The sequence below is a fragment of the Tympanuchus pallidicinctus genome, unplaced genomic scaffold (assembly GCF_026119805.1).
Source record: "Tympanuchus pallidicinctus isolate F22 unplaced genomic scaffold, pur_lepc_1.0 scaffold24, whole genome shotgun sequence".
Classification (NCBI taxonomy): Eukaryota; Metazoa; Chordata; class Aves; order Galliformes; family Phasianidae; genus Tympanuchus; species Tympanuchus pallidicinctus.
In genome coordinates this window covers 8,531,603-8,546,808 of record NW_026294741.1, presented here as the reverse complement: position 1 = coordinate 8,546,808, position 15,206 = coordinate 8,531,603, and the positions used below count along the sequence as shown (strand labels likewise).

Below are 15,206 nucleotides of genomic sequence, written 5' to 3'. Positions count from 1 at the left end.
AGTTAAAACATTTTGAAAACTCTTACAGTTATTTAAATGAGCTTAAATTAAAGCCATTTGTAAAATAAACTATTCCCTAATATTGTTATTTAAATTAATTCTGACCTGGCAGGCACTGCATTATTTAAAGCCTTTATTTTATATTGCTTAAGCAAAGCAATTATCAAGCATACAGAACACGTCTGAAACCGAAACATAAAAAGCACTAACAAGCTGATTGCAACATCTCTGCCAGACAAGTCACATTTCATCCCCATTGAAATTGCCACGAGAAGAAACGCATCGGGGGGAGAAAAAAACACATTGGTGATGCGAATTGCAGTCTTACCTTTATTTGTAACAGCGTTGAACAGTTTTTCAGAGCTGGCATCAGATGCCTGAAAGACCAATAAAAAAAAAAAAAAAAAAAAAAAGAAGTTACGTTTCCTTCAAGTGATGCATTTCAAAGGAACGACGCTACAGTGAGACACGCGCGGAGATGTGTACATATTTCAGAGAAACAAATCAGGTGACAAAAGCCAGGAGCTGATGGGCTCCGAAGGGAACGTCCATGAGGTGGTGCTATTTGGCTGTGCTTTGCCGCCCTGCAGTGCAGAGATTTCCTTTGGAAACATTCAATTTAATACAAAAAATACATAATATATATAGTTTTACTCCCATGCATCAGCTGCACACAAACTGCATTTTTGTACCACAATTATCCACTGCATTCTGATCTGGATTTTGATAAGAATTTTTGTGAAATACAGCCCAGCTTCGGAGACTGGCAGAATTGCTGGTTTCTAAATTAAATTCATTAAGTATTTTTGGAGACTCCAACCGCACCAACCATTCGGTTGCTGGTACTTCTACAGCAGCGCCGATTCCTCGGCTCGGTAATCTCACCCACTGCTCTTAGGTAAGGTCTGAAAAAGCCACCCTCAGATTGAGCACAGTGTGCATCTCCACACAGGGCTTCTCTCCCTCAAAGTAACTGATTCCTGACACCACGCCGTGCTCAAAGCAATGGTCCTTTCTATCTCTCATCTGCCACCTTTATCTGGGGAAGGCTTTTCCTCCCAATGCTGCTTCAGTGCCTCGTCCACCACTGCTGTTCTGCAAGCGTGCCGCCTCATCCTTCGCCCTATTGTTGAAATGATGCATTTTTAAGTTTCACACCAAAATGCTGAGCGCCCCGTTCCAAAAACTTAACAGGAAAGGGAACACTGCAAATGTTGATTTTGGACACCCCGAGTGCAGAAGCCAAAATCATCTGTGCATCTGTGCTGAGATGTAAGGCACACACACAGCTGCAAACACATGCAGCTCACATGCCCCTCACACCTACACTACTCCCCACATTCACTGAACACAGAGCTGCTCAATTCCAAACTCAATTTCGGACACAGCCCCGCTGTCAGACAGTTTGCTTTCTGAAAGCACACGGAAATGAAGGTACCCAGCAACAAAACCATGCCAACAGGGGAAGCGTAACACTCGAGGAAGACCGCAGTCTTCTGATAGAAACTGTTGGCTCAAATAATTAAAACCCATTGTTTGAAAAGCAAGCTTTAATTTCTGGTTGAAGGGAATAGATTTCTGAATTGAGAATCAGAGAAGAGCCATCCAGACAGGCAACGCATAGGAGGCATCTCCAGTGCCCAACAACTTGGGTGTGGAACCACCGAGCGATAAATGAGCAGACAGAGCTCAGAGTGTAACAGGGCACTGCAATGATCTGCCTGCCCTCAAGTTAACAACGTCAAAGATTTCCGCAATTAACTGCAAAAAAAATTAAAAAAAATTTAAAAAAAAAAAAACAACCGCTGTACTCTTTTTTCAGGCTTCCAGACAGATTTCAGATGACTGCTGGCTTATTTCAAAGCTGGGCTGGCGCGTCTCTTCCCAATTCAATACCTTGTAAACACTGGATTTATTACCCACTGATGGATTTATTATCCAGCGACGAGTTTCCCTAAATTAATGAAAAATATGTGAATAACGCAGAAATTGAAGAGCCCCAGAAAGCCGTGTGCTTCAAAGTCCAGTATCAGTCCAACAAACCAAGCCATGCTCAGAGCTTTCAGGACCGTGCCCATCAGCCTGCTCTCTGATGGGGAATAATGACCCTTCCCAGCGAATTTCATCTGCTGTTGCCTTTTTAAATGCAGCTTCTCTCTGAAGGCAGAAACTCTCCAAACCACTCTTTGTTTTCACAAAATCTATCATGGAAGAAAGAAGGAAAAGAAGAAAAAACTGGAAAAAAAAAAACAAAAAACACAAAAACCCACAACCAAACCGTCTTACAGTTTCAAGTGTTACTTTATTTTACTGTTTCTAGATTAATCAGCATAAAGAAGCCCTAAGTTTCCCATTTACTCCATTTTTCCAAACACCAAAAAGAGGGGAAAAGACACCATTTCTGTATTTTTAAAGAACTTTCCTCAATCTCCAACAATAAACCCAGCGCCTGCTTTTCAGCTCCGATTCTCTCGCAGAAATCCTGCCATTCCTATCGCATGCCGCGCTGAGAACATCGCTGTGGAACGTGGTAGCGGCACTTCTCGGACGAACCGCGGTGCACAAAGCGCTCCGAGTGAGCATCACTTGTGAGCGGATCGGGAGGCGATGCTCGGCCCGGCGCGCACACAGAGGGGCATCATCTCCCGCAGACAAAGCTCGTCCAGGAGCAAACCCCATTTTGCGTTGCTGACCGCACGTTACTGAGCGGAGCAGCAACTTGGAGCAAACGCACCGCCGGGCTCACAGTACGAACAACCACGAGCCGCCTCGGCAGCTCCAACCCTGAGCCGGAACTTTGCCCTTTTCCGCTACTTTTAGGTTTTATTTTAAATATGAAAGAGAGATCAGGGTTACGCGCAACTGCTACAGAAGCAGAGGCGATCTCCGCCAGCGGACGAGCGCAGCATCCTTCTCGATGCAACCATTTCTGTGCCCAGGCACTCGCACTACACAACACCAGCAAGAGGACAAAAACAACAACAAAAAAAGCAAAGCCACACGAACTGAAACAGAATGGAAAAAGAAAACAAAACTCGGCACTAACGCAGAAGGAACACACAACGCCCTCGCCAAGCCGATTTAAAATCTCCTCCGCGTCTCCAAGCGGCCGTGCAGCCCGCCCGTATCTCCGTGCGGAGCGCGGAGGGGCCGAAGCGGGACGTTCCGTGCGCCGGGAGCCGAGAGCTGCGTTCGCCCCCCGCCCAACCAATCCACGGCCCCTGCCCGCCCGAGCCTCCCCGGTGCGGGCACCCCTCGGTACGAGCGCTGCGCGGAAGAAATCGGCAAGCTCCGAGCTGCCGATACGGATAATAAATAATTAAGCAGAAAGGAAAAAAAAAAAAAAAAAATGAAAGAAAGAAAGAGACCCCCAAGAGCGTTTCCCTGCCAGAGGACCTCGCGGACGCAACGTTCCCTCACCCCGGCGCGGCGTTACCTGCGGACGCGGGGCGAAGAGGAGCCGTCGGCCCCGGACTCATGGCGGTGCGGGAGGGGCGCGCGTGTGCGCCGGGCAACTCCGATCCAGAACCGTGTCCCGCGCCGAAACCACAACTAATCCTTCAGGACCGGCGGGCAGCGCCGGGCCGCCCGGCGGGCATCCTCGGGGCGGCGGAGCCCCGCTGAGCCGATCCCGGAGCCGAGCGGCAGCGCGCGGGCAGCGCTAGCGGGGCGCCAGGACAAAGGAACGCATGTGCGGCTCCGGCGGTCCCGCAGCTCCGGGCGCAGCTCCGTCCCGCAGGGCCCGGCTCCGGGCTGGCGCGGCCCCTCCCGCGGCCGGATGGGATTTTGTTTTATTTTTTTGTCTTCTGCTTGGTCTTTTTTGTTTGCTTTTTTTGGTTTTTTTTTTTTTTTTTTTTCTTTTTTTTGGGGGGAGGAGGAGGTGGGGGTTGGCTTTGTTAGGCCGGTGGGTTGGTTTTAAAAAGTCATGCCCGTACTCTCCCGAGACAAAGCGGGCTCCCGCCGGGGCACCGTCCCTGCCGCGCTCAGGTGAATTCCATCGGGGAGAAGCAGCGGCCCGGCCCCAGCTCCTCCGGCCCCGCCGAAGCACCTCGCTGCAATGCAATGTAATCCCGGGGGGGGCTCCGCTCCGCTTCGCGCCGCCCGTCCGTGCCTCCCGCTCCGCCGAAGCCCGGCCGCCTCCCGCCGCCGCCGCTCTGCTCCGCACTGCGCGGCGCTCCGACGGCGCTGCCCACCCGGCCCCCGCCGGCTCCGCCCTCCGCGCCCGCCCCGCCCCGCGCCCCGTCAGGGCTCGCCGCACCGCCGCGGGGCCGCTCCGCCCCCGGCCCGGGGCCGCTCCGGCTGCGGGGGACGCGGCCGCCTCCCCCGGCGCTGCCCCCGGGCGAAGCCGCACTGCACGGAGCGGCAGCGGCGCTCCCGATTCGGAGCTCCTCGGGGAGAAAAAACCCGTCCTGAAGTTCAGCGCGGGCGCTGAGAAAGTTGCGGTGCTCGAGTTGAGCCCCGCCGGGCTCAGCGGCACCGGCTGCCAACCCGCTGTGCGTTTCGGGACCGCTGGAGGTTTTCCTTAAGCACCTCACGCCGTTACTGATAGCCGCTGCGGAAAGTAATGCATAGCCACGTTGTTACACAAATGGTTATTTGCTGTAGCACAAAGCCGGAGCCAAATGGTGTCTCCCATAAGCTACGATGATGAGGAAAAGAGAGGCGGCTGCGCTGCCGGCACAGCGTTGGGTGCGCGATGGTTGTGGGGCAGTGGGAAGCTGTGAGGGCAGCGCCCGTGGACAACCCGGGATGGGCCCAGCGAGCTCAATGAGCTTCCAGCAGAGAGCTGCCATCGAGGGGTGCTGATGGAGATGTGCTCCATTGGGCTGCGCTGGGAGCTGAGCTGCAGCTTCAGAAGCAGGGCTGGGGCAGGAAAGGGGTGAGCAGGGACGGCCCTGGGCTGCTTGGACCCCTCACGCTACCTTCCTACCCCACGCTGATGCACAACTACAGAATGTGTGCCATTAGTTCTTGGCAGTGGCTGCGGGCATCACTGCATGATCCCATTTAGAACATCTTCTCTTCAGCACTGCTTTGTGGCCCTTCCAAAGTCTGCATGTGAGGTGAAGTCACGCTGACCTGAAATGGGGCAACTGCCTGGCAGGAATGGCAACGGGGGAGGAGATGAATGCAGCCACAAATGCCCTCAGTGTTCTCAGTGCAGCTCCAGCAGGGGTGGGAGTGCCTGGGTAAGACTACCACAAATGACCCTCACCTTGGCCAAGCTGAGTTCCTGCCTACAGCAATGGCAGCGCTTCCCAAAGCTAGGCGTCCTCTGCTTTCTGCAAGGTGCCTCGTGCAGACTCGGCCTGTTGCATCTCCCACATTCCTGCGCCTAACAGAGGCACAGAGCGGCATGGTGCCTGCAGAAAGGCCATTCCAGTTCTCCTCGATAGACCCCACAGCTCCCACTTTCAAACGCACAGGGCCAGCAGGCAGTGCAGCTGGCAGCTGTCTCTCGAGCTCAGTAAAAGGACTATGGCTTGTGTGCAGCTTTTGGTCTCCACCAACAAGAAACGAGTGCTGGGACGGTGGTGTGAGCACAACACAAGGGGCTGAGGCTGCATGGATCCCACGGCTGCACAGGGCAGGGAGTTAAACTCCTAACGCTGAGGTGTGGCAGCTCGCCTCTGAGCACTTTGGTCAAGACTTTCTCCATCCCTGCATGGTGAGAACTGGGCTAATTACAGCTGAGACTCCTTGCAAGACTTTAATTTATCAAATTCAGCCTGGATTAAACTCCAGGCTTGTCTGTACTGGATTTTTCAAACATTAACCACATGCCACACCTGAAATTTCAGCGCACACAGAACTGAAATGCATTTACCTCCTCCTCTCCCTAAGGCTGTTAAGGTCTCTTGGCAGGGCTGCGGGCCTCATTATGCTCATTATTCGTGTCTTAGAGATAAGTGGAGGACCTCTGTTTTCCTGCTAGAGCATTATGCATGCACGAAATGCGTTCTGGAATTCAGAATGAGAGGTTTAGGAATTCACCCAAAGCCAAATTAAATCAAAGGGAGAAAAAACAGCACCACCACCTCCTAATGTTTTCAATGGCCGCTGGATGAAGCTTCCCTCTCTCCTGACAGCAGTACTTTCCCGTGTTTGGGATATGCCCGGATAGGTTTGTGAAGTCTTCCGTCTCTTATCTACGTGGGACTTTGCCAGAACATTTTTTTTCATCTGTCTGTGGTCTCTGTCAGCGTCGACATTCGTTTCTGCCGCAACAACGGCCAAGTGGAGTGCATTGAACTTGGATCAAAAGGGAACTCGAGATCTTTCACTCTCTGGAAGAGGTTTTCAGATCCAACCGTTTTATGGAAATGACCTCCAGCAGCCAGGCAGGGCAGCAGGGGCTCGGCTCCAAGCCGTGCCCCAGTTCCAAAGAAGAATTACCCAGCGTTGGCGCTGCGAGCGAATGAATATTGAAATTACAGCAGATTATATTGGATTAAATTATTTATGGCAAAGCTCGCCTCACCTGGAAGGTTCTGCAGCTTTTTTCCTGGCACTGCGAAATCTGGATGTTCCAACGCTTTGGTGCTCTGCGCAGGACTGGAAACATTCATGTTTCCAATAAGCTGCTAATCTTTCCAGAAAGCACGATGGTGTCTGAGCTCAGAGCGTGATTGTGGTGCCTTATAAAGCTTTGAAAACACGCATAATTTGGTACATTACTGGCCAGGAGATGCAGGTTCTTTTCCACAAGAAAAGAATTTATGGAGCTATCAGCAGCGTTTTATGGCTTTGAACAGCGCGCAACAGCGTCGCGTCCCGAGCAGAAAGTACTTCGAGTCTGATGCTTTAAAGAGGTTCAAGAAAAGGACCGGTGCTTGCGAGTGACCCAAACAGCCGCTACCACAAACAAAATTATGCCATAAAAGGCAGCAACAGCTGTCAGCAAGAAGCAAAGCGGGGCAGCTGGGTGCGCTTGCAGCCCCACGGGAAGCTGGCCTGTGCATGGAGCAGTGCCCTCATACACAGGGGCTTTGTGCTAAGGGAGGAAGGCCACAGGCAGCACCTGCACCAGCCAGGAGCAAACAGAGCCATGGGGCCATATAACAGTGTTCTGCTGGCAGCAGAAGTGTGGCTTTTTATTTGACAAAGCAGAAAACTTTTGTCAGAGCATATTAATGACAGCGCAACTTTTTTTTTTTTTTAATTTTATTTTTATTTTTCTGCAGCATTTGCAAAACTAAAACACTTTGTAATCCCTTCTTTTATGCAGAACAGATTGCAGTTTTAAGCAGAGGCCCATAAACTGCAGGTTCAAAGAAACCTGAAACTGAATTAGCATAAAAGCTGGAATTCTCATTTATAGGAACAGCAAGGCAACTGCTCTGCAGGCAGTTTTATGATTTTGGTTTCAAATGGAAACAAAGATAAAAAGTGGGGCTCAGGGAACAATAGGGCTGCTCTCTCTTCCCCATCCTGACGGGCCTGGCCCTATAAAATACTGAGCAGCCTCCGCTGCTTGCCAGGACCGAATGCAGCCTGGCTTTGCTGGAGGAGGTTGGATGGTTTTCTGAACCCGTTGCCCAAACAGAAAAGCCACCTTCCCTGCCCTGTAAGCACAAGGCAGCTCTGCCTCCCAGCTGCTCCGAACAATACAGAGCCTATGAGGGAACACCAAGGGTCTGTCTTTCTTGTTGAGAATTCACAAATCAACTCCTGACTGCAGCTTCTCAACCAGGAAAAGTACGCGTTTTCTCCATCCACCTTCGTGTGGTTTGAACTCCGCGTCACCGAACAGATTTTGGAGCACCATTCAGCCGGATTTCACTGCTAGAGACCTCGCCTGGCTCTTAAGCTCCTGCCTACACTCTCTAGTTTAACCGGGAACATTTGTAAGATCCTATCACAAAATAAGAGGATAAACTATAAATTCTTCCCCATCCACTGGCGCTCCTGTGAGCGCACTTCATAAATGCACTGCTTTTCAGATGGAGCCATTATCTTCCCCTAATTTCTGCCTGCTAGTGAGTTCTGGAGCTGAAGAAGTATTTCAAATTAATTTGTCTGTCAATATCTGTGCACTGAATCAACTAATAAGAGTATTTCTCATTCTCTTCTCCGTCGGAGGAAGGGACTTTCTTACCACCGAATAAAGCACCCATTATTGTGCACCATAATCCTATTCTGTCTTTCAGGTCATTTTTAGCCCAGAAAATGCTGAATCAGCACCGGAAACCAATCCAGTAATTTCTTTCATTTTCTAACATTCAAGCAAAATAATGAAAAATCACATCGCATTCGATGAATAGAATGTAGGACAGAAATCTGTTATTCCAAGGATGATTTTAAAAGAGGTCCGGTTGGGAAGGAAATACTGCAGCACCACCACGCAGCTAATGCAGGGTCTCTCCCACTGAACAGATAAATCCCATTTTTGACTGTCATCTCCTATTTAGACAGCACATTATGAACCATAAATCTGTACGTTTAGCCCGCTTCTAAACACTGCAAAGACATTAACTTGGCAAAAGAATGACCGTGACTGTGACGAATGAAACGTTCACCTGAAATATTAATGTACAATATGATAATATCCAACTGATGACCAAAAAAAAACCCACCAAAACCCACTGCAGATTTGAATAACTCAGATGCACACGAGCCAAACGGGGTAGCATACATGAGAGGAGTTATTACGGCACTGTTAGGAGAACCAACAAACGAAAAAAAAAAGCTTGATAAATATTTTCCATAACAAAACACAATTGGTTGCAGTGGGATCCAGCTCTGTTTCTCATTAGTTATCCTTCACTTGTCAGACAAGTTCCATATTTCAGTGAAACCCGCTGAGTATTCTTTATAGTTTGCTGGGGAAAGTGGCTATACATTTAGCACGTTCCCTTTATGCTGTGTGTTTTCACAGGCCTTTCTTTAAAACACACTGTACACGCTTTTGCTTCTCTCCCTTAGGACAGTGGGTTTCGACATCCAAGGAGAGTTTAAAAGCAGGTAACAAGTCATCACTTTTGAAGCCGCGGAGCGAGTGAAGAGGTGCAATAGCCCCAGCAGCCATTATCAGTGCCTGCCAGGGTGCCACAGTATCAAGTTATATGATAAAGCACTCAGCTGACACCAGAAAAATAATCATTCTCTCTCCCCTGCACCACCCCCTTTTTCACAAGGAGGCTTTTTACACTCATTAAATGCAACCTTATCTCTGAAAGACTGCAATCCTCAGCAAATGACAAGTGTGCCTAATCTCATTTTCTGACAAGCGATTCTGACAGCACCTTCCTTTTGATTTCTAAGACACGTAGCTAGACATATATTAATCTGTCAGTCATCGCCCCTAGGAAGGAGGGAAAAAAGGAGAGTCAGAGATGAACATTTGTGAATGCGGAGGAACAGGGCGAGGAAGGGCTCGGGCTCCTTGCCTGGCTGCCGGCACATCTGTGCTCCTGCTCCAGCCCTACACTGCACTGCCCAAGGATCCCAGGCAGGAGCTCAGTCCTGGGGCTGCAGCTGGTCTTGGGGTTCTTGCATTGGATGGCACCCGCAGGGTGCCCTGATAGCTTGTGATAAATCAGTGCAAAGTGCGTGGATTTGCCACTCAGCTGCAAAATAATGGCACTTTTTGCATGGCACACAGCTGTGAGCATGGGGGTCAGAGGTGTGATACGGGGCTGCATGGGCATGCGCAGTGAGACGCTAGAAACGGGACCCAAAGTAAAAAAAGATTAAATGAGGTGGGAGGCAGCACTCAATCTCACACGGCCCTGCTGGTGATGTTCCTCATGAACACGCCTTCTCCCAAATCACAATAGCACCCTGCCCACCATTGCAGTGCATCACCCAATTTTGCCCGCTGCCCGCCAGCCCTTGCATCCTGCTGCCCAACATCCCCACTGCCCATGCTGCCAGCACAGCAGCCCATCCTTCAACCTTGCCCTTCCACAGGATGCTGCAGAAGGGCAGGAGCAACTTCATTGCTCATAATGGAATAAGGGAAAAGAAACAAATGGAAGGAAAGCACAAAGGGGCTCAAATCCAATGCTTTAAACTGATGCCATTTTTGCAGTAATACAGTCATTAAGCACTTGTTTGATGGCACAAAAAGTAGGCCGAGATCTTTGCTAATACATTTTATTAATCAATACCTGCACTAGAAGATGGGAACAATTAAAGTTTTCCTCCTCGCTCAGACAAAGCAGCGGAAAGCTTGTGATCTACTTAAGGAGCCCGCCAGTCAATGGGAAGATGAAAAGACTTCTTCAGTTTTACTTAAGAGCTGAAATGACGTTCATACTTTGAGTGTTGAGAAGCTGGTCCTGGACAGACGGTAAATTAGCAGCGACAGGGACACTGCTGTCCCACTGATGCTGTAATAACTGGAAACCCACAGACACATCCGTGAGTTCACTGAGCCTGAAAATAACACCGGAGATGGTTCCTTCACCGCGCGGGTCGCTCTAATAGCTGAGCCCAGCAGAAAGGCGCATTTACTGCCGCTGTGCCCTGTAAGGATAAATGTAAACCCGATACTCGCATCGTTTGCTTGCTTTTTTGTTAGCAATGGGTTTTCTAGCTGCATCCGAACTTCAGGGTGCGGGAAAGAAGGCACAGAAAGCCTTTCCTTGGGGCAGGAATGGAGGGGAAAGCAGGCAGCCCTGTGCAGAGCCGTGTGTGGGGAGGAAGGAGCTGCCCAGCCCACAACAGGGTCGAGTGCAGGTGTCAAACAGAAGATCGCCCCAAAATGTTGTCGTTAGGAAAAATATCTTCTTCATACAGTCATTAACAGAAATATAAATCACAGAATTGTAGAATCATAGAATGGCCTGGTTTTGAAAGGATCACAGTGAGTATCTAATTTTAACCCTCCTGCTATGTGCAGAGTTGCCCAATGACCTTTCCATTTCTATTCAGAGAACTAATCAAGCCAACGTACCCACCAAAGGACAACATTTCTCCCTCGTCATCATTTTGGAAGCGTTGGGAATTGATTCACGTCATCCAGCTGACCTCCCACGGTGCGTCTGTTATCTGGTTCCATTCAGTACCAAGCTGTGGGGCACCTTGCTGTGTCTGAACCACTTGCCAAAATTCAGAGCACCTCGCCAACCCTTCTCCAAGGCCCCCAAGGCTCACCTTGCCTTGGCACCTGGGCACCTCAGCATGATGCAGAAGGATGCAATGCTCACACCAAAGCCAACAGCAAAAGGAACAGAGGGATTCTGTTCCATTCCAGCCCCGTCTGCACACCCAAAGCCCTCCACATGTGCTGATCTGGAGTCTTCTGGAAACAAAATCCTCCTAACACAAGGAACAATTTTTATTAGCTCCCCAAAAGCTATTTTTCTCTCTGCTAAGATTCTAACAAAACCCAACTTCTTTGTCTCTCGAGCTCCCTTGATCTCTTTCACTTTTAGCTGTCACAGAAAGTCAATCGGCTGCACCTCTCAGCTTGATAAAGAGATGCCAAATGTTCTGATGTATCTTTAATGAGGAGGAAGATAAGACTCAGTCCAACAAGGTGCTGAACACTTTGACCCTAAGCTAGCAAAGCACTTAAATATCTGCTTAACTTTAAGCAAAAAGAAGTTCTTTTGAAGCTGATGGTGCTGTTCCAGCATTCAGACTTAAGCACAGCTCTTCCATTCTGCTGGATTAGGGACAGAGGCTTTGAAGGGCTGAGCCACAGTTACTGCAGAGCAAAGAGGTTGGAAATACTCAGCTGGCCCAGTGAAAGCCATGGCTGCAGTGTTACTCCACAAACTGTGGCAAGTCCTCCTATTATTAATGATTATGTCAGTTATGTTGTATGTAGTGCTGTAGGCATTATTGTTAGAGAGAGCAGGAAGGTTTACTTTCTGTTGTAACATAACGTTTCATAAACGGGATGGAAGACGATGAAGGCTTGGCATTCTCTTCCAAATAAATGCTTGAACTTCAAAGAAGAAAGGGACAAACACAAAGTAATACAAATAAAAATTAATGCTGGGAGGGTCACAGAAAGAGCAGAGCTGATACTAAAGCTGAGCTATTGTACCTGAGATTTGATTAATCACTTGATCTATAACCAGTCTGGATTATTCCGGGCATTACTGGAGGAGGTGTGCTTTGAGAATATAATGTAATACATGAGAGTCATGATAAAACTTTAACCTGTTTTGATAATAGAGCTTCATGTTCCACTCCGCATGCACCTCTGAGAAAGGCTGCCAGATATTATCACGGTTAGTTATTAATCTGTTTGTTCCCATCAAATCTCTTCTCGGTTTTCCTCCTTTTTTTAATAATTTGTTTTTTCTAAAGAGGAACTGATTTAATGTAGGACAAAACTGCGGCGTATCGAAATGGGAATGAAAAAAACGGGTGAGGAGATAATGTTTGTTTAACAGGGATGGAGGAGTTATTTTAGAAATATTTTACACCACTTAAGAAGCACTGAGTACTATTTTATGCCTCTGCCTTAGAAATAAAAGTCATAGCACGAGTCCATCTGCACATACTTCAATAGCAAAGAGAGACTGCAGCAGGTACATAAAATTTCTGCAGAAAGTAGCCGTGGTGGGTTCTTCACCAGCAGAACAACCCGCTCAGCCTAGCTGAGCCCAGTCCCACAGCCCCGCTCCCTCTGCCAACGTTGGTGGCGTTGGGCTTGGTGGCTGTTTATTTAAGAAGTTGTAATGCATTCATAAAGCCCTGCAATGCAAACAGCAAAAACCGAAACGTTAATCATTGCCAAGCCGAACTGATCTGCCGACAGAATATTGCCCACCGTGCGATCGCCAAGGCGCTCTGCTCAGCAGCGCTGCACGGCTGCGGGAGCTCCTGCCATCGCCCAGACGTGGGGCAGCAGGCTGAGCCGCAGCCGTGCTCCTCGCAGGAAGCTCTGAGCAAACACCGCCGCTCTGCCCTGGGCCTGCAGGAAGGCTGCTGAGGAGTCGCCGGCTCCCCATTAAAATACTGTTAGCGCAGGCCCGAGTTTTCTTCTTTTTAGTTCAAACGCTCGTCTGGGAGAGACAAAGGAACAAAGTGCTCGGGTCAGCGGTAACGTCTGACAAAGCCTCCGCTTCCCGGCACACACAGGGACAACCCCACCAACTGCGCCGCGGTTTTTCTTCCCCGGATGACAAGGCAAAGGTCCTGATTAAAGGCCCTCTGGGGGGGACAAGAGATGGCCCAGGACTTCAAAGCGGACGCGCTGCTGGACGGCGGGGAGGGCTTTCTTCTTCCCCTCGCTCCTTTTCAGCGCGGCTCCCGCTGGCTGCGGAGGGGCTCCTAATTGCATTTCACAGAGCCCCAACAAAACGCGGGCCGCTCTCCCAGCCAGCTCTGACCCCGCAGCACGCGGGATATCATTTGCAGTTTCATGCCGGGAACAAGAAAGAGGTTCCTCGCGTCGGCGAGCCTGCAAAGGTAATGGTGCAGCTCTTTGCAGCTTGTCTGCGTGCTGCCACATTGCTGGATCTGAACAAGCAGTGCTGGGTTTTGCTAGGAGCGGCTTGGAGGCTCCCTTCGTATTGCTTTGAGTGTGGGGAGCACCCACCCGGTGCAGTGGGACAGGGTTGCGTCTAGTGTGCAGACAGCCCAGCATGGTACAGTGGCTGACAAAGGAAGGGAATGTCTGCTTGCCCAGCCAGGTGGTGACACGGGGACACTTTGTTGGCTAGTTGTGAACAAGTAACACCCCGGTTGACCTAAGCAGCCAGTGGAAATTCTCCCAGAGTCCAGAGCTTTGGATCTGCGGAAAAGAAGGTTGGGCTGAAGACCTGCAAGACGTTTGGATGTAGAGGACAGTAGGTTTAGGGGATGCAGAAGGAAGCGCTGAGCCAGAGGCAGTGCAGGCAACGCCGCGGCTGTGCGGGCGTCGTGCATGACTTCAATCCAACACGCACAGAACCCAGCAGAGCCAGCACTTGGCCATCATACCTTCCATTTTTAATGACAAGAAAGGTCTGCATTAGTATGCGTGAACAAAGCACTCTCTCATCCAAACCAAAAAAGTCAATATATTACTACCCCTTTAACATTCAGTAGTCTCTTGTTCACTAATGAGATCTGCTTTCTCATTCTTCTTCGTTCGCATTCATATTTCAATCTGCAGCCGACTCTCCACGTTACAGGGTTAGCTGTGCATCCATCTGCCCACGCTGCCCAACACCAGGCATGACAAGCAGAGTCCATCCACATTCATACTGCCTGAGCTCCCATGGCTGCTACACTGGGATCACACCTGGCACGAAGTCGGCCACTGCGATCTGTTGGGTTTCTGTGACCTAAGTAACAACTCACCCCACTCCTGTGTGCACCAAACAGGCCGGTGTTCTAACAAGAATATATGTATTTACTAACTGACAATAGTGGAAAGCCTCATATTCACATCTGTATTATAATAAATGCATTATAAATGAGTAAGTAGGAAACAGTAAGGAAATGATGTTTTACTTTTAAATGCTAATTATGGAGCCCTGGTGCAGTTAATGTGTAGGGTGTTCTGTCAATTTTTAATGTTTATGCCAAGTGTAGTCTTCAATTTAACATGAGCTTTTAATCCTTTGAGTACTAAATTGCCTTTTAATGCTTGCAGCACAACATTGTGTTTGCACGAAGTCAAGTCTGAAAAATGAACACACTACAAGAGATGGGCATGTATGGAGGGGGGGGAAGCACAAAGGACAAGATTTTTTTTTTTTTTAACGATGAAGTTGGAACAGTACAAGAGGAAGGGAGTGCCTTCAGGATGTACCTGGCAATTGTTTGCAGTGGCAAAAAGCTGAAGCGCTGCTGGTGATTTATTATCTTGGTTGAAGCATTTTCAGATTAAAAAAAAGTTATTTCAGTCTTGAACAGAAAAAAAGCAGTACCAAAAATTCATGGTTAACACCTAGAAAGGGACCTTTGAGGTGCAAGGAATTACTGCTACGTGTGCATGCTCAGTGTGACACAGGTAACTAGAAGGAAAGAGTTTTTAGCTGACAGTACTTAAATGAGGAGCAATGCTCTCATTGAATGAGATGAGAGACAACTGCACAGTGTTCTAGAGTGCAACATTCCGGGGCAGTCTGTTTGGTTGTGCCTTTTCAGGCTGGTTATGATGCCTGGTGCAGTTCAGCTCTGAGCCCCAGCCTGCTACAGTTCATAGCACGATTACAGCACACAACTTGAAGGTGCCTCCTAATACAGCCCAGTGCAGGTCTGCTTCCCAAGTTTGCTCCTCAGCAAACCAGTCCCCAAGCAGACATGCAGAG

The 15,206-nt window shown here is 49.2% G+C and overlaps 1 protein-coding gene across 6 annotated transcripts in view; it reads right to left on the bottom strand.

Moving 5' to 3' along the window:
- The window catches only part of AUTS2 (activator of transcription and developmental regulator AUTS2), a 658,144-nt gene that overhangs the window by 64,518 nt on the left and 578,420 nt on the right, over nucleotides 1-15,206 (bottom strand). For all 6 annotated transcript variants that reach the window (XM_052688467.1, XM_052688465.1, XM_052688464.1 and 3 more), the window contains one exon: nucleotides 329-377. In XM_052688467.1, coding sequence (XP_052544427.1) covers nucleotides 329-377 — 49 coding nt within the window. The remainder of the gene's footprint in view (nucleotides 1-328; nucleotides 378-15,206) is intronic.